Genomic DNA, 19488 nt, shown 5'->3' with positions numbered 1-19488 from the left:
TAGGGTAAAGAAAGGCCCATCAGTGAAAGAAAGGTGTGCTTTTTTTTATTTATTAAACAAAATTTCGTCTGCTTCAAAAGTCTAAATTTTCAGTCATATATTTTGGCTGGCCAAACAGTTTCAACAAATTAAACCTGCCACGATGCTACAACCAGTTGGTCCAAAGTTGATACATATGATTGTATAAAGGCCGGCGTGTAACAGAGAGGGCAGAGGCAACATGAAAGAAAATAAGATAAACAATCGAAAAAACAAATAATATCAAAAAAGAATAAAGGCTACAAGAATAAACATGTGAAATTAAGCATAATATAATACCCATCAGCCATCTCAATAGCCTGCTTTCTCCATTGGAGTACAAAAGAGCACTGACAAAACCTTTGTTCTATGACTAAATTTTAACTTTCATTTGACTGATTTTGGGCCAAACCCATTATTGAATTCTAAAATAATACAACTCTTAAAATTGAAATTAAACACTACATCTAAATAATTAATAATTATATAAAACTAAAGACCTAGTTAATTCTCGTCTTCCCGCATCATCAGGTATCCAAGATACAAAACTGTCTACCCAATCATATGGTGAATCAACAGATTTCTTCTGCAAATATGATATCAAAGATGGATTGAACTGCAGGGAAAGTGAGGCAATTAAATGAAAAATGTATTATAATAAGCAAATATTTATGATAGATAGCTTTCCCAAAGACACTATAAATAAACTACAAAACTTGGTAAGGTAAAAGAAATAACTACATCCCTGAGCCAATGTCTTCTTTAACTATAGAAAATTTTATACGAATTGATGTCAATAACCCAGCAACCCAGTTGGCAGCCCTCATCAATGGCCAACAACCAGTATTTCCCTTTTCTCATGCGTTGTCCATATGTTTCTTTTAATTAATTGAAGTTCTATCATTTGTATCCTATGCATACCTTCGTCTTTGGGGATGTTAGGCTGATCAACCAGGAGTTGCTGGAGAGCACAAAGGTCACTTGCACTGCAATGTAGACAAACCCAACATACATGTCAAGGCCAAATAACAATAGAATGCATACAAAGCACGGAACTACGTAACAAATCAAGATACATGCTAACATAAACACATTGACCAAAATTGCAATAAATAATAGTTGAGAAAATATATGGCAGGTCTAATTATCCAAGATCAGATGACATATGAATGGATATAACTCAGCAGATTACCCCAATAAGTAAGTTTTCATTTCTTTTCCGGTCAAATTAGCTAAAATCATGAAAAACGGCCAAGTTCAGTAATATCCGTCTTACAAATCCCCCTCCCCCAAGAAAAGCAAAAGTAACAAAGAAAGGAAGGAAGAAAATGAAAAGTTTAAGAAATGAAGAGATGGAAGGGGTTTATGAACTTATGGGTGTTTCTTAGTATTTACAGTTGCTTCTCTTTTGGCTTTGACTACAAAATCCTTTGCATATGCTTAATCAACTTTAAAGAATATACTAAAATATAGGTCTTTTAGCATACAATAAAGATGAATCAAGGAGATGTATAATGAAAAATTCAGACCAACTTAGAGCTTAGAGTTGGATTAGGTTTGAAAAACCTGAGTTCCTTAACAAATTAAACAAACACATATATTTTTATTTAGAACAGTTTTTTGTGCACACCTAGGTTTGAAGGTAAGTGTTGATAGTGCTGAAACCACTGATGCTTTAAGACGGTACCTGGCAAACAAAAAGTACGCAAGTCATTAATAATCCAAGTTAACTAACTTTGACCCCACTACAAAATTTGATCATGAGGCTGAATCTAGCAGCAATACGGGACCTCTCACTAGCTATTAATTTTCTCTTATTGTATTTAAGGACTACGATCATTAACAAATTCAAAGAAAATTTTATATGACACCGTCCATAGGGTACACTTGTTTGTGTGTCATAAATAAACATGTTAACCCAATTGATTAAGCACTCCTAATACCTCATTTCACATCTCGAGAATAGAGCAGGCTGTAAATTTGTTCATGGTTCTAAAAAATATATAACACAAAGTTTAAATGGCATATTCTAGAGTTTCCCAACATAGAAAAGTTCATACTCTGAATGATGCATATCATAAAGAACCATAAGCCCATCTAAGCAATCAGCAATACAAGGTTTTATGCCGACTCGTTGCTGCAGTTGTTTTGCACTCAGTTTACTAGAACCACCTTTAATTTGTTGTCTACTATCTCGATGAATCTTCTCGATTGACAAAACAATTCCATGAAACTCTTCCCTAAAGCAAATCATAAAAATTAATGAGATAAAGGGAAAACTGGACGTGGTAAATGCTGAGCCAACAAAACATGAGTGGGAAAAAATTTAGTATACACTTATATCCATTATCCGTTGACTTACCTGATTTCAATTTATTGCAACTAAACTCCTATGTTCTCAAAGTACATTTATCAAACAACTGATATGCATATTTAACTCGCTAATCAATAACAAATAAAACGAATTTTGAACAATTACATGGTTTTTTTCATGGAAACCAAAATAGCCTCCAAAGACTCCACCTGCTTTGTCAGAACTGCGTTTACGATGTCATCCATGCAATTCAGGGAACCATAGTTTTTGGAGTCCTCAATCACCTGATCATAGACAACAGTCAAAAGTCTTAAATATATATTTTGGAAAAAAAAAGTAATAACTGTATATAAAAAATAAAAGAAAAATTAGGGTGGGTCATAATAGAGTAACCTGCAACCTCTCGATGATGGAGGAGGCGTTCTTGAACTGTGACAGTAAACGGGATTGGCAGTTGTCCCAATGGTTTATCTCGTCTCTAACCTTCCGCAACTTTTGTTGATATTTCTTCACCATGGCTTCCATGACCACGGCTCCAATAATGTGGGTTAAGCTCAGTTGATTTTTAAGGAGATGAGCAAGTACTTGAAAGGGCACAACATAAATGGCTGCTCTACAATTCGGCTTATCCACCCAGCTACACGTAAAGCACGATTTTAAATTTGAAGGTAAACGCAAAACAAAGTATCTTTTGCCCAGTAAGTAAAATACTTACAATGTTCGCTTGGGTACCCTTCGGCCTTTGGTGAACTCTTGACTCAACCGCAATGCACCTAAGCATTTAGGTAATAAACACATAATTAAGCTCTATTCTTAACTCAACAACTCTCACTATTTAAAAATACTTGAGCACTACAAGTATCACGTTCTATAGGTGACCCCAAATCTATTCAACTAAAGCCCTAAAAATCCTTACTTACATTTAATACATATATATAAGCTAATGCATTAATTATCTAATAACTTTGTTACACTAAACTATGATTCTACATCATAATATATTAAATCACTAAATCTTGAGACATATATGATATACATAGACTCTAGGTTAGGCATTACACTTTAACACTATAATTGTTATTCTCTTCCTAAGCCATTTAATCTAGCAATTTGCCCCCAATTTAATAATACTCATAACACTTACAATAATCATTATGACTCTAATATGACATATTAGAACCTTAACCCCATAGGTTTCAATTTCCATGGAACCCATGAAAGTCTATAATTAATTAACACTTTAAATGTAATTAACCCATTCAAATAGCATTCCTAGTGTTCACATACCAAAAGCCCCAAATTTAATTCAAATTATATAAAATTAGGATTTATGTTCATATTTTACCAATAGGTATAATTAGAGTTTCAACCCATTAATTCAATAACCCGGAACTTGTATAATGCATAGCAATCTACTACACATAAAAGCCCCCACATTAATTTTAGGAATTAGGCTTCTTACTAAAATTCCCCCAAATTCAGACCAAAACCAAAGCTTCACAAATCCACACAATTTCTAACTTCTAATCTCACAAGTAAGACGAAAATTACAAGAAGAGGCTAGAGATTTTACCTCACAACCATCCATGGCCGAAATTTAAGCCTAACTTTAAGAAATCCGCCCAATATTTTCTGGGCAACCAAACAAAATTGGTCCCAACCATAAAATTATCATACTTTAAGAAATTCGCCCAATATTTTCTGGGCAACCAAACAAACACATCAAACGGCAAGGAATCTCACATTTACAAGGAATCTCGACCCACCAAAAATTAATCACAACCATAAAATTAACCTAACTTTAAGAAATCCGCCCAATATTTTCTGGGCAACCAAACAAACACATCAAACGGCAAAACCCCAAACCACCCACCACCCAAGAAGAAACGGAGAAAAAATAACCCAAAAAGAAAAGAAAAACCCACAAATCTTATCACCTCCTCCGCCTCCGATCTGCGGCGTAGTGCGAGAGTGAAACGTCCTCCGAGAGCGGCGTGGACAGCGGGGTTGGCAGCGGCAAGTTCTTGGAAACCGGGCACGAGCCGTTCAGCTTCAGCCAGGCGTCGAGGTGTGCGGTGGTGGTGGTGGTGGTGGTGGTGGATGCTGTTGGGGGCACTGGGAGAGTGGTAGGAGCGGCAACAGAGAAAGGAGGCGAGGAGGATGGTGGAGAGTCTGTGAGACCTGTCGAGAGAATGGAGAGATCTGATAGATTTACAACCGTTGGATTTGGAAAAATAATTAAATTTTAAATATTAACGGTTGGATTCGTTTTACCAAAAAGTTATCCCATGTGGCTGTGTCTACTTAGATCTGGTGTGCTTGTTTAATATGATCCATTGATCATATATATACGTTTTCAACATTTAATATTACTCGTCAGATTAGATCAAACAAAGCAAGTTTACGGTGTCTCTGTTACACCATATACATTCTTCTTAGTAAATGCTTGATAGTTGTCATCCATTAATATCATCGAACAGTTATTAGATCATCAAAACATTTTGGATGGCTACGATTACACTTATATACCATAGATCAAATTCAAATTCAAGTAAATTATTAAATTCAATAAAAAACTCAAAATTCAAAATTTAGAAATTAGTAATAAAAATTGTGTTATGTAATATTATTTATGGTCAGTTTGTTATTTCAATTTTAATAATTACAATTTTAAAAATTAGGTTTTTTTCAATCGCGTATTTTTTTCTTCTTCTTATTTTAAATTAAGTATTTTTTAAATTATAACGCAAAACGCTTTATGTCACACACTCACACACACTAATCACTATTATCATATTACATATAGTATTATTTAGTTAATATGTTAAAATGTTAATGGTTAACACGGGTCAAGTATATAATGTCAACATTAATTGAGATGCCAAATAGTCTTGAAATTAATTACAAGAAAGAGACTCAAGGCCATTCACAACAGGCAACTTTTACAACTTTTCATGAAAAGATTTAAGTTTAACTTAATGTAATTTGTCTAGTAATTTGGAATCATATATATATTATCCATTATATGATACACAACATTTTCCGGTGTGTCATCAAACTATAACTTTTAAAGATTAAAAAAAAAAACGAAAAAAATTATATCTGAGATGATATTATATCAAATTCTGAAAAGGACACAATTTGGTTAAACTTTTGCTCTAAGTAGTCATTTAGCGTGATCTGAGCAACCGCGCGCGTCACACAGATAGAGTTACGTCTACAAGAAGAAGCAAACGACACCGTAATTAGACCATTTTATGTATAATTTATTGGGGCGGGAAGGTGTCGTTTTTGCTACACGGAAAGCAGGTGTAAGAGAGTTGCCTTTACAGATGAAAATGTCGCCGCAATTTCGCCGCAATGTCGCCTTTACAGATCATGACCTTTTTATTTATTTATTTATTTATTTTTAAAACCCTCATTTACGTAAAATTTTCCTTATCCCAACCCAAACTTGAACAACACCTGCGCTCGCTCTCTGCAGCAATGTCCCTCCTTCTCTCCAAGCTCTGTACTCTTCCTCTTCACCCTCCGTACCCTGACCCAGAACTCCACTATCCCTCCCGGAGACTCCCTTATCCTCGTCCCCAAACACTGCGAGTCCTCTGCGCCAAGAGGACCGGCAAACAGCGCTACCCGTCGGAGAAGAAGAAGCTGAAATCCAAGCACAAGGAAACTCTAGTTCAGGTCAAGAACAAGTTCGAGGGGATCTGGAGGCTGTCCAAGCTCGGAGTTCCGGTTCACAAGGACCCCGGGAAGGACTTCCTCGGCATCTCTGAGGGCTTGCTGGATGAGATTGCCAAAGTGCTTGAATTCCCGGTATTTCGGCGTTTAGATATTTGTTTGTTTGGGTGCTGACAATTGAAAAAGTTGAGGAAAAAGAAATGAAATGAAAAGAAAATAGAAATGGAAAGTTTGGAAATTTGGATAAGTTGATAAAGAATATAAGTAATAAAAAAATTTATATTTAATTGTCGAGAAAGCTAATGATAACAAAAGAGAGGAAATGAGAAATTTTGTGCTGTAGTCCTTTGTTTTAGGCTCAGAAAATGATTTTGTCCTCGTTGGTAAATTTTGCTGGCAAACAGAATTAAGTAATAATCTTTGAAACTGTTTTTGCCTAAATGTATGTTGTGCTTGGTGCTATTTCTCATTTAAGTATTGTATGTTTGGTTTCAGTTAGTAGGAAATTCTTGCTTTCTTGGATTTTAAATAATGGAGAACTTGAAAATCAAAAGTTCCTCACATTGTTCTATTTCACACGTTTCCTCTCACTCTAGTTTATTTTGATTAATGATGATTAATGAGTACTTGAATTATTGTTGTGAGGAATTTCATCCATAATTCTTTTCTCCATTGTGCCAGGTTGCTTTGATGCTGCCACAGGATGCGTTCTCTGTTTTTCGGAAATCTTTTGATGCAAGGAAGGTCCGAAAAATGATAAAACATTTTGAATCTATTCACATGTGAAAGATGGCAAATTTTATTAATTGTGCTTTACCTTAAAGCTGTCTTTTGCCAAATTCTTCATATTGTGAACTCGTGAACAAAATGAAAGATTGGCTCTGTAGAAAACTAATTGCATGTATATATTCCAACAGACCTTGGTAGTTCTATGTGACGACTTAAACTAATAAATAAAGTTCATCAATGTAGACTACATTGATATGGGATGAGTCGTGCTATATCTATTTGAAGTTCATTAAAAAAAAAAAAAAAAAGACGGATACCCCTTATAAGTGGCATGCACATGTAAGTGCTTGGTTAAACTCTACCACTTTATTCAACTTTATGCATGAAGTTGCTGCAGCCTTTTTATGTTGTTCATTTCCAATTTGTGTGAAACATGTTCTGAAACCCTTTAATGGGTCTCTTCAATTAGCATAACTAGTTTGGATGCCTATTAATGCTTATGCTTTTGTCAGCCAAAAGCTGTTTTCTTATGCACTATGTGATATGATATCTTTGTTCCTTTTTTTTATCTTTGATTGTATTTTTGTTAATTTCGTTGCCTTTGTTGCATGTTGTTAATGGCTGTGGATAATGGTAGAACATTGGAAAGAATACAGACATGCATTATCTGTTTATCCAATTAATTTTCTTTACTGTTTCCCAGATGTTGAAGGAGCCAAAATTTGTATATACTGTGGACATGGATGTCAGTAAACTCCTGAGTTTAGAGCCTCGTACTTGGGATTTCATTTCCGAGCTGGAGCCTAAAGTTGGACTAGTAGAACATATGCCTAATGCAAGAGTTTCTGGTGATTTGATTAGTATAATACGTGATGGAAAAAAGAATGACACAGGTAAAATGACAAGAGAAAATGGACCTAACAGTTTTTCTGTGTCAGAAAAATCATACAAGTGCCCGACAACCAGAAAGCCCAAAATTGCAGTTGTTGGTAGTGGACCATCTGGCCTGTTTGCTTCTCTTGTTCTTGCGGAACTTGGCGCTGATGTTACCTTAATAGAAAGAGGCCAAGCTGTTGAGCAAAGGGGGCGTGACATTGGTGCTTTGGTAGTTCGCCGTGCTCTACAAGTAGAAAGCAATTTTTGCTTTGGGGAGGTTATATCTTGATTCACTTTGTACTTAACTGAAGGTTGTTTAGTATCTTTAATTCTAATTTGTGCAGTTGCTTTCTTCAACTCTTTGCACTCTATTTTGTTTTTTAAAAGGAATTGTTTCTATCTTTGGCCAAGTGATCTGGGAAGAATCTATTGTTATATTGCATTCTAATGAGAGTCTATGGCTATTTACGTCATATCTTAGTTAGATTGTTTGCGATCTCCAGAAGGATTGTAGTAACTGATTTTGTGTTTCTAAAAGAGTGTACTTGTATTTCTTTTTCCCTATTCTCCTTTCTTGAGGAATGAGAAAACTTTGAAAATGGTGGTATCATTGAAGAGATCGATAAATAAGACCTATCATTTTCAGTGAAAAAAAAAGGGAACTATCTTTTGGATATATTCCCACTGAAAAGTTGGATTACTCATTTCTCTCTACTTTTTTGTTTTTAAAAAAAAAACTTACCAAAAAAAATTCAGTTTTAAAGCAACATTATTAATTATTCTATAACCCAAAATAATGTTGTTTGTGTTTGTGGTTTAATATTCTCTATACCAACATCAGTATATGCCTAATTTTATCTCGCTTAGGGGAAATGACAGTTAAAAGACGATGAAAAGCACTTAGCATTTTTTAAGCTTATGTCTCTGTATGTCAATTTGATAAAACTTGCAAACCCTAAACTCGATCCCCCCTGGTGAGTTTTGACAAATCTTCTCTAATAGGGTTGATTTATAGTCTTACTTTTGAATTTATTCGCTAGTTGTTTAGCGGACATGTCATATGAGTTAACTACTCTATGGTTTTCCACCGGCAAACTTCTTTAGATAAGATCATCTATTTCTCCTTTTCATATGGAATTAGTTAAATCATGCCCTGCTCAGATAATTTGAGAGGTAGGCATCTTGGACCATTAATCCGTTAAACAAAATTTGCAACCTGGTTTTTGCATAGTCTAAACTTATGTAGGCAATGGTCAAAGTTAGCTTGGCTTTTCATAGGGTTTATCTTATGCCAAGCTACAAAATATAGTGTGCAACTGTAATTCCACAAAGAGCAATATCTTGTGTTGCAGCTGAATTTTATTTGTAAGTTCATGTTAGTTATTTGTAAGTTAAGATAAATTTCACATGGATCTCTTTATTTTTATTTCATTATTCTCTTTCTCTTTCCTTGGTCATTTTGCTGGTGATTTTTCGTTACTTGTTTTACTTTTGAGTTTTGATTCATTTGTTAAGGACTTATGCATGGCAGGGTGGTGCAGGTACCTGGAGTGATGGAAAGCTGGTAACTAGAATTGGAAGAAACAGTGGCAGTGTTCTGACGGTAACGACGCCACTTCTATCCTTGTACTTTGTTTTCTTTTATCTAATTAGATGTAAGTTCATAACATGTAAACTTTTCTGTGGTGACATTGCTGAAACCATAGCTACTTCTAATACTCCTGGTAAAGGTAATTAGTAAAAATGTTGTTTGCCATTGTGAATTGAAATAAAGTTTTTCCGGCAGTGTTTTCAGTAAGTCATGCATGTAGATAAAGAATAACTGTCCACTGTTCTGTATAAGAATCTGTACTTTAACTGACAAGATGGTGTATTCAGTGAAGATGCTCAGTAAGATTGAACATAACATATTAGTTTATAGGTAAACTCAGAGTTTAGCCCTGATTGGTTTACTTTCTTTGAATTGTTGAGTGCTGTTCATGAAAAATGAGTAATGCCAATTTAGTGAACTCTTTTGCCTCTCCCAGGACACAACAGAGCCATTGTCTACTGTTAAATGCGATCATTTTATTATTAGTTTAACCTTGAGCCTCCAATGCCATCTTTCCAAGCACATAATTTTGATTAATTTGAACTCAAAGAAAACAAAACTCAGCCAAATATTGGGAAAAAAAAGTAAGAAAGATTTGCAGGTAGAATTTGACAGATGTTGTTGTCGCTAAATTAATAGCTACGGGTGATAACATGGAGGTGATTTCATATTGATTAAGTAAATGTCTTCATTTCCTTCCTTCAAGTGTCATAGTGCACATCCTGGACAGTTTGATAAAAATGTGATGCTGTCTTTTGCTCTTCATATTCTTGATTGACACATCATTTTCTCAAAATTAACAATTTGCATTCCATTGGCAAGGATATTAGTAGGATTAATCTTCTATCTCAACTTTTGACAGTTTGTTCTGCCACCATGAAACTGCAGATTTTTTAACATTTCCTTTATTAGTTTACTCAGTATTTGTTGTCTCAGGTTATGAAAACTTTAGTACACTTTGGAGCTCCAAACAATATTTTGGTCGATGGTAAGCCTCACTTGGGGACGGATAGGTTGATTCCTTTGCTTCGCAACTTTCGGCAACATCTACAAGGACTTGGTGTGAGTAACATAGCTAACTTCTTTCTAACAGACACAAATGGATGTATAAATATATTGGGTTTCCTTGGGATTACTAGAACTTATTTCAGATTTTACTATAAGAATGTTTTGTTTTTTTTAAGGTCACAATCAAGTTTGGGACAAGGGTAGACGATCTGCTTGTAGAGGATGGACATGTTGTGGGGGTTAAAGTCTCTGATTCAAGAGACAAATTGCGGTTCAATGGTCAGAAGTTGGGATATGATGGGGTTGTTCTGGCTGTTGGGCATTCTGCCCGTGATATATATCATATGCTTCTTTCTCATAATATGGTGTTGATACCAAAAGATTTTTCTGTAAGTTTCTGCTTATTTTTATGTTTGGATAAATTAATCAATTTTATAATGTCAATATGTATGCATCGGGTCATGTGTGTATGTCTCAACAGGTTGGTTTGCGGATTGAGCATCCTCAAGAACTAATGAACAGAATACAGGTTGGTTGTCTTCTCTAATTTTTTTCAATAAATTGATCAACTATTGGTCCGATTCATATATGTTTCTACACTTCTCGTAGATGCAAAGTAATTTTAGTTAATAGGGTTAAGTACATTTACCCCCTCTAACTAGTATCCTTTTTGTAATGTTCTCCCTAATGTCTCAATGTTTGCAACACCCCCATTCTACCAATGGGTTGCAATGTCCTCTACTACAACCCGATAGTAGATTGGGGGAACATTGCAAAAATTATGGTAGTTAGAGAGGGTAAATGTAGTTTCCCCTGGCTAATATCTTTAGCTATATTGTCTTCATTTTTAATTTGCTATAGTTATGCAGTTACATTCCTCAAATTTATTAAGTTACAGAAACCAACCAATATTATTTTCAGGGAAATATGATGAGGGTTTAGTGTCATAGAATTGTTGAGAGAAGAACATGAGTCCGCAGATTAATTTATGCTATTCCTAGCCTATGCATTGAATGAGTGTTGCCACATAGGACTACAGTTAATGCATTGATGGGTTTTTTTTGGGCATCAGACGTCCTTGTTGCAGATAGGTGGCATCAGAAAAAAATATGTTGAAATACAATTCAAGAGTGGACATTGAATTTGAAAGGCTCACGAAAAAATGTCAAAAGTATAGAAAACTCAATTGAAGCAATAATCTGCAGGAAACAATTGGGGAAGCTCAGAAAGAGTGCTTCCCAATGGTTAATTTGATATCAAAGATTCAAAATGCCCTTAAAGTTGGTAGAGTGCAGAGATAGTGAATTTGGTAGAAGGATGCATTGAAAGAAATTTGTATTATGTGAGGAAGAAGAAAATACGAGTGTAAATGTTTATTCAGAAGGTTTAGAGAAAACTGCAGATTTTAAATAATAGATGGTAGACTATTCCCTGAAGCATTAGAGACATTATTTAGCATATATGAATTGTGTGTTCTAATGCTTCGATATTTTGGTGTTAGTAGGGAAGTATTTACCTTTTTCTTTTCTTCATTAATAGATGGTAACTCGATTGTTTCATCCTCTCTATGATTTGATACAATATAATCGCCAAATTGTTCTTCAAGAGCTTGGACAAGGTCTAAGTATGTTGATTCTACTGCTTGATTTTGTCATGTAAATCATTTTTTTTATTTTATTTTTTTCTGAGCTGTCATGTAAATAATTTGTTTTCATCATCTGATGTTTATTTTTTTTGATAAACATCATCATCTGATGTTTATTGTGACAAAAGATGTAAACAAACTCATTTGTACAAATTTGTAGTATTCCACTTTGGCCACTGAGGTTTGTAAAGGACGTGGAAAAGTACCAGTGGCAGATTACAAGGTCGTCAAGTATGTTAATGGAGAGGATGGGGACCTACCTTCCAATTCACGGGCACCAAGTCGCAGCTGCTACTCCTTCTGCATGTGTCCTGGTGGGCAGGTATGTTTTTCTTTTAATTTCTTTTGCAATATTTTTACCTCTTGATGCAATAAACATATGTAGTCACCCAATTGTCAACCTTGGTTTTGGCGGGCTGTTTTCACAATGGAAAAAGTGATAAAATCTTATTTGGAAAAGAAAAAAACTAATTCAGGGTGGTCAATTGAATTAGTTGCAATAGCTGTTGAAGATTTTCAATCATATGGTAAGGTGAGTCTGTGTAATATGTTGCAATAACTGTTGAAGATTTTCAATCATCTGGTAAGGTGAGTCTGTGTAATACAGTTCAGCTCTCCAAATTGTCTTGTGTAAAAAGATAGGCCCAGTTTGTTTAGGTTCTAAGCGAGTTGGAATGTGAAGGGGCATGGTGTTATCATTGCTAATAGTAAATGTTACTTTAATATTACACTGAATCAATTCAAATATATCTGCAGGTTGTTCTCACTAGTACAAACCCATCTGAACTCTGTATCAATGGCATGTCCTTCTCTAGACGTGCATCAAAGTGGGCAAATGCAGCACTTGTTGTGTCTGTCTCAACCAAGGATTTTGATGCACATAGTTGCCATGGAGCTCTTGCAGGGGTTGAATTTCAGGTATCTTTTCAGTCCTTACCTTCTGATTCTAGTGGTTTCCTTCCCTGTTTACAATTTATTCTTTGGCTTTTTGCACTCTGATAGTCCTTTCTTTCCCCAACCAACTTCTATAGAAATAGGCAACTTTAGGATTGAAAATACCTCTTTTCCATCCATGTGGCATGATAAACTTAACTCTTAGAAAACATCCTTAACGGCTATTTTATGCTGCCATAGATGATACATCAAATTACACCATGTTCTATCGAAGGATCTTTTCTGTTGGAACATTCATACATTTACATAAAACCTTGATAGTATCACTCTAATCTGCAACATGTTATCTAAATTGTCATTTTAATATTCTTCTTTACTTTCAGAGGGAATATGAGAGAAGAGCAGCAATAATGGGTGGGGGAAATTTTGTGGTGCCTGTACAGACAGTAACTGATTTTCTGGAAAACAAGCTATCGGGTAGATACATAATCTTATTTCCCCAAGTTGTTTTCACCTTTTAACTTTCAAGTCTTCATCTAGTTTATCTTGAATGGTTTTGTCAGTAACATCTGTGCCACCATCAAGCTATCGATTAGGAGTGAAGGCAGCAAATCTCCATGAGCTATTCCCAACCCATATTACAGAGGCTTTGCAACGTTCAATATCAGCATTTGACAAAGAGGTTTAGACTTCTCTTTCCTCAAAACTGTTTATTCTTCACTTGTGCTTTATGATATATTTGTGGAACAACGTATTCACACTCCAAACTTGAAACTTTTAGTTGCCAGGATTTATATCCAGTGAAGCCCTTCTGCATGGAGTGGAGGTAATCTCATTTGATTGTATATTATTTCATTTTCCCTCTTTTGTACAAATGTGATTCTTCACATGTTTTATTGCTCGAGGCTCTCAGTTATCACATGATTCTCTTCTGCAATGAATTTTTTTTTTTCCCCATTTTTCCTTTTTGTTCTTTTGGCTCCCAGACTAGAACCAGCTCTCCCATCCAGATTCCCCGCAACATTGACACCTATGAGAGCACGTCACTGAAAGGACTCTATCCAGTTGGTGAAGGAGCAGGGTATGCTGGAGGAATTGTAAGTGCTGCGGTTGATGGCATGCATGCAGGTTTTGCTGTGGCAAGAAACTTTGATTTGTATGACAGTTGTGTAGAGTCCTTTTTGGGCAAGGCTCAGGGCGCTGGATTTGTGAGGTACTAGGAGAAATTGGCCGTTTCTCCGGCAACTGATGCAGACCACAAGAACAAGGTCAATAATCATCCATATGGGTTCTAAATATCCAAGATAGGTAAAGGACTGGGTTTCAAATTTAACTCCTTATATTAACATAGAACCTCTCATGTTGTTAATAATATCACTTCTCATGTTGTTAATAATATGACCTCTCATTGTTATCCTTACACAGCAGATAAATCTCCTCTATAATTGTGCTTGGAAGAGCCAGAACTCTGAAATTTGAACCGAACGGTGTACCTTGGAAGCAAAGTTGAAGAACAATGTCTTTTCGTGTCCGTTAGACACGGCAACATATACTGCTTAGTTACTACGAAACAGTTTACAATTATCTTGTTTTCGTAAGTCAGTTGATTGTGTTGTTTGCTTGGAGTATCTACTGCTGGAGTGGATCCTGGAATCAGTGATGGAAGGGTGTATTATAAGAGTAGCATGCTGATCGCTAGCCTGAGACATCCATTGTTCTCTAACCCCATGGAAGTTACATAGCAAGGAACATCTCAAACAACCTGGACTTGTGAAAGCAATTTGTAAAATTTGACCTTGTAATTTTACAGTTGATCAAATTATTAATACTTGTAATTTCGGAAGTGACATTTAACCAAGACATATTTTGTTCATGTGGAAACCTTGATTAGATGCTGTCAAGGTCAAGTTTTGCCGATCAATGATACAGATTCTGTCTTTGATTTAACTTTGTCTCCCATTAACCTATAGAGTGCTGCGAGCGAGATGTGTAGTTTTTCTGCAAGTTTCTTAAAAACTTGAGGCAGTTTACGTGGCACTTACTATGGTAGTCCACGTTATTCATTTCCTTAAAATGTGAGAATATAGAACAAATATTCCCTTCATTCATACTCAAAATAATAAAATAATAACAATAGAAGAGAAATAAGACTAAGGGAACTCATTTTGAAATAACTAGAAGAAGAATATGGAGACCCTTTAGATACGCCTTGGCCTGATCCAAGAAAAAAAGAAAAAAGAAAAAGGAAGACCCTTTTTCCAGGATAATATTGATAATATTACACCATGTGGCAGAAAGTAAAATATAATTTTTAATCTCATATATAAACAAATAAACTTCTGAGCCATTCTCTTCTCATATATAAACTAATAAACTTCTGAGCCATTCTCTTCTTCCATTATGGTATGTCCATTTTATAATGGTCTCCGAGGTACAATAATCCTGCAGTACAAACAAAACTAGAATCGGTGAGAATCATTCATCATTTTATTACAAGGACAAAAACATCATTCTGAAACAAAATACTTCTGGTCTCCACAAACTGTCCCAAACAATTAATAATACCCACATGAAATTTGGGACCTGGGGACACCTTGACATGTGTTGAGCTCCGAGATTTGGGTGAGTAGTTGGGACCCTTTAGGAGATCTTTTTTGAAAATTTCTTAGAAAACTAATAAAGAAGACATGTTGGAGAGGCAATGGGACATGAAAAAGGGTATGGCATATGCATGGGCTTTGATCACCATGATTGTGTTCCATCCACCGGCACATGAGTGCCCATCATTTGGTCTTGAGTTGTTTAATCCAAATTTAAATTTAAAATTGCAATTTTTTTTTTCCCAAATGTTCATACATAATTTCAAGCTTATCATATTATTTAGCAGTGGAAGTTAAATCATTATAACAACCTGTTTTTTGATACTGTAGAAAGGCCAGGGTAATTATTAAAATTGCTGTGGTTGCTTGATTACCATCCTTTCCTTATTATACTAACCTGTTTTTTTAGCTAGGCAATATAATATAGTTATGCTTTTAAGGAAAAAGTTTCTTGCAACTGTTCTTCAAATTCAGTCTATTAAACCGTCTATCCTTAAAGCATGTCAAAATTATATGCTCTAAGAATGGATATCAATTTAACAAAATTAAGTTGAAGGAATTTCTCTAACCTAATCTAGATAAAAACTTTACTACCTATTAAATAAACTCTATCTAGTAGAACTACTTTAGATGCAATGTGACAAAACATTTTGTTACATATTCACATATGGAAACATCTTGTTAATTCTAGTGTTTAAATTATGAAATATGATCAGTTGTAATTAGTTATCTGTATTGCATGCAACATAGGCAACTAATGTGAGAGGACAGGTAGGCCTGACATCTGCTTAGCACCACCTACTTGGGCTACCCAAGTAAGTGTGGAGCCCATCTGCCTTCTCACATTAATTGCCCATATTGCATGAAATATGACCAGTTAATTGCACTCAATTCAAATCCAAAATTAGGGAGAAGTGAAATACATTAGTCATTAGACTTATATAACTCCAATTGGGTTTACCTTGCATTATCCTGAACAATCTTTTCAATGCTTCAAATCCAATGCATCTATAAATTCCTTTTGTGAAAGAGAAAAAGAAAATTTAGAAAACACTGATAATAAGATGGGTACGAAGGCCCACAATGTGGTGTTGAGAGTTATATGACATACCATACATCCAATCATCTCATGTGGCAGCAATAAAGACAAATCCATAGACAAGCCTTCCTTCAATCTTCAAATTATTAAGGTCAATATTTGGAGACTTGTCCTTTGGGATACTTTGCATAAATGTTGGCTCTTTGTATTAGCTCTACATGCACATCACATAACATTCATGATGTTACAGGTTTTACTCCAAGGGAAGGACGGCTTTGTTTCATTGTTTCTGTACACTTTTTATGTTAGAAAGGAAAATGATAGAAAAATGAGACATGGGACACAGACAAAGAGCAGGCTGCTGATTGGAAATTAGTCAATTTAGGTTTAAGCAAATTACAAGTCAAGAAGAATAGGTTCCGGTAGGTTCCAAATTTGCTAGCTTAAATTCACATATGTCCTCAAATCATGTAATTTTCACATGATTCTCCAATGAATTTCTTCTTTCTCTTGGCAGTGGAATACACTAGCAGAATTACTAGAGTAATACTCACAAAACCCACAGTCTAAGAGCACTCAAAACACACTAAGAGAGAGAGAGAGAAAGGAGAGAGAGTTTTATAATTTGTAAATATCTCAACTCATCCAATGGGGAGGAGGAGCAGCAGGTAACGCCCCAAGGGCTATTCCTCAGATAATCAATATGACGGGCATAGCGTACATCAACTTTGAAGTTACACACCTAATTTATAACGTTCTCTTCTTAAAAACAAATGGAGGGGCACGCCTACTATAGATGCCTCTCCTTTCAACAAAAATGTATGTAAGAATCACATGTTTTAAGAACAAGTGCCAGTTTATAATAGAAATATATAATTGTCACATATTTTAATAACAAATGTCGGTATAAATAGACTAAATTGAAAGAATTTCTTCCAGCTAACTCTAATAATGCCACAATAACTTCAACCTTTGCTATATGTTGAAACAATGAGACATCCCAAGCTTGCAACTGAGCTTTGTTAGTTCTTGGTAGATCTTGTGTTAGTGGTCTCTTGATTGAGGTGGGTTGGGCCAGTTGGCTTTAACGGCCAGCTTTCTATGAATTTGTCATTGGTTCAAACTTTTCAAATCATTTTTGTGGACCCAAACTTCACTTTCCTACCAACGTTTAGTAGCTGTAAATGGGTCTTCCACCTTTCTGCCGAAAGTGGGAGGGTCAGGAACATTCTTTTCACTTTCAAACTTTTATGGCTCTACCCCTCTTCTACCTAGACCACTTCTTTCTGAATTAGTATTTGTATTTAATAAGACAAAAAAAATTATGGAATTTCCTCTTTTCCTAATATAATATGAGTGCGGTTATAAGTACTATAATTTTCACTACAAGTCCTTTACAAATAGATGTTTCAATCAATAACACTTACCCCGTCAGCCACAAAACAATTAAATTTAACGGCCAAATTTTGTTGCCTAATTTTGTTACCTTAATACCACTCTGAGATACTCTGTAAACCGACACATGAGTTCGTAAGAAGATTGTAAGTAAAGTTGTAGTAAACATATTCACTTTAGCAATCACAATGTTTTGAGGTACGGGATTTAGATCTCGTACAATAAAGCTATTGATTGCTCAATGCAACAGACAATCTCATTGTACGGGATCCTTATCTTGAGGTATAAACACCAGCCCAACCACTTGTAGCACCCTATTGAATAGGTTTTTCTTTTTCTTTTTCAAGATAACTTATCCAAATTTTGATTCATCTTTTTTATCGTTTGAGTTCTAATTGACAACAACATTCTAACCAATGAAAATGCGAAGAGAAAAAAATATAAAATTAAGTAGAAGTTAAAGCAAGCTGACTCGCATTCATGTCTATTCACTACAGCTATAGGGTTTCCATAAGGCCACCCAAGACTCACAGCCTTTGCCAGCACAGCCATTGACAATTCCAAAAGCACAGTGATAAACCCTAATAATATTTTATAATATTAGGCTTATTAGCCGTCTGAGTTTGGTCAACCAGAAACATTGCGTATGAAAAGGATTGAAGAAAAACTCCAGAGTCTAATCACAACAACGTCCAACCTTGGCTATCTATGAATTCTTCAGACTTTTCCTTGTTTTTTATTTTGTTTTTTCTGGTCAATTGTTCAGAATTTTCCAGCATTAACCTTTCCACAGGTCCCAAACACTAGCCTGTAATAATTAGACACATGATTGTAGGCAATTCGCATTGGCGTTGGGTTCATGTTGTGTTGGTATGAATATAACCATATAATATTATATATATATATATATATATAGTGGAGGACATAGGCCTTTGGGGGTGCCGAGATTTTTTCCCCAAAAATTAAAGAAATAAAAAAATTCCAAGCATGCTGCCTATGCACGGTAAACTTTAATAATGTCGAAACTTAAAAAAATATGTATGGTAACCAAAAAAAAATGCTTATTTAATACATATGTATGATAAACTTTAATATTCATATATATGATTGTTTATTTTGTTGTTTAATGTTTATAAACTTTGATTGTCTCTTACGAGGTTGTGATTTAACTTAAAAATTTTAGGTTCATGAATAAACTTTAAGTTTATGAATTGATTGATTTAACTTGCTAAGAGTTTCAATTTAGATTCGATACTTAATGATTTTATACTTCTAGACTGTAAAGTGCAATTCTAGACATTATTTATTTATTTATTATTATTATTATTATTTTGTATTTCTGTCTTTTTGATATATATAGTGCCGATATGTTACATTTCTAATATATCAATTTGAGCACATATTTATGAACTTTTATAGATATTTTTTTATAATGCATATATTATGTGAATTACCAAATTTTTAAGGTAGAAAAAATTTTAAGACGCCAAACAAATTTTAGTGGCACCCCCAATATGAATTGTTTGGCTTCGCCACTGTATATATGTCAATTTTAATCTTAATTTACGTTGGATTTGTCAGTCGTGTCAAAAACTATTAACCTGTCTTATGCTGCATATCGAATTTAAGTCATGTTAAGGTATGTCGAATTTAAGTCAGGTCAACCCTAATTCAACTCATTTAATTAAATGCATC

The 19488-nt window shown here is 34.8% G+C and overlaps 2 protein-coding genes across 7 annotated transcripts; one reads left to right on the top strand and one right to left on the bottom strand.

Moving 5' to 3' along the window:
- Nucleotides 1–279: 279 nt before the first annotated feature.
- Nucleotides 280–4506, bottom strand: LOC132185787 (Pentatricopeptide repeat (PPR) superfamily protein). Of its 4 annotated transcripts, none has more exons than XM_088518629.1 (8): nt 3906–4506; nt 3048–3105; nt 2726–2969; nt 2498–2616; nt 2079–2258; nt 1649–1705; nt 940–1004; nt 280–634 (listed from the first exon to the last, which is right to left on the bottom strand). In XM_088518629.1, exons 3-8 carry the CDS (start codon nt 2855–2857, stop codon nt 591–593), a joined length of 597 nt encoding a protein of 198 aa, XP_088374755.1. In that variant the 5' UTR covers nt 2858–2969; nt 3048–3105; nt 3906–4506; the 3' UTR covers nt 280–590. The 4 variants fall into 4 exon arrangements, with proteins under 4 accessions (XP_088374755.1, XP_088374756.1, XP_088374754.1 ...); XM_088518630.1 differs by having other exon boundaries at nt 4258–4506; XM_088518628.1 differs by having other exon boundaries at nt 4270–4506.
- Nucleotides 4507–5787: 1281 nt separating this feature from the next.
- PDE327 (FAD/NAD(P)-binding oxidoreductase family protein) lies at nt 5788–14706 on the top strand. Of its 3 annotated transcripts, XM_059597803.2 has the most exons (15): nt 5788–6151; nt 6698–6760; nt 7449–7593; nt 7684–7898; nt 9153–9224; nt 10149–10274; nt 10397–10609; nt 10702–10749; nt 12026–12187; nt 12622–12783; nt 13143–13236; nt 13323–13441; nt 13541–13585; nt 13746–14067; nt 14185–14706. In XM_059597803.2, the coding sequence occupies exons 1-14, from the start codon at nt 5819–5821 to the stop codon at nt 13977–13979; spliced, it is 2031 nt and encodes a 676-aa protein (XP_059453786.2). In that variant the 5' UTR covers nt 5788–5818; the 3' UTR covers nt 13980–14067; nt 14185–14706. The 3 variants fall into 3 exon arrangements, with proteins under 3 accessions (XP_059453786.2, XP_059453785.2, XP_059453784.2); XM_059597802.2 differs by having other exon boundaries at nt 7449–7898; nt 14188–14706; XM_059597801.2 differs by having other exon boundaries at nt 7449–7898.
- The last annotated feature ends 4782 nt before the right edge of the window (nt 14707–19488 follow it).

The sequence above is a fragment of the Corylus avellana genome, chromosome 7, assembly GCF_965113065.1.
Source record: "Corylus avellana chromosome 7, dhCorAvel1.hap1.2, whole genome shotgun sequence".
NCBI lineage: Eukaryota > Viridiplantae > Streptophyta > Magnoliopsida > Fagales > Betulaceae > Corylus > Corylus avellana.
Note: the sequence above shows the minus strand (reverse complement) of the source record. Positions and strands in the feature narration are given on the sequence as shown.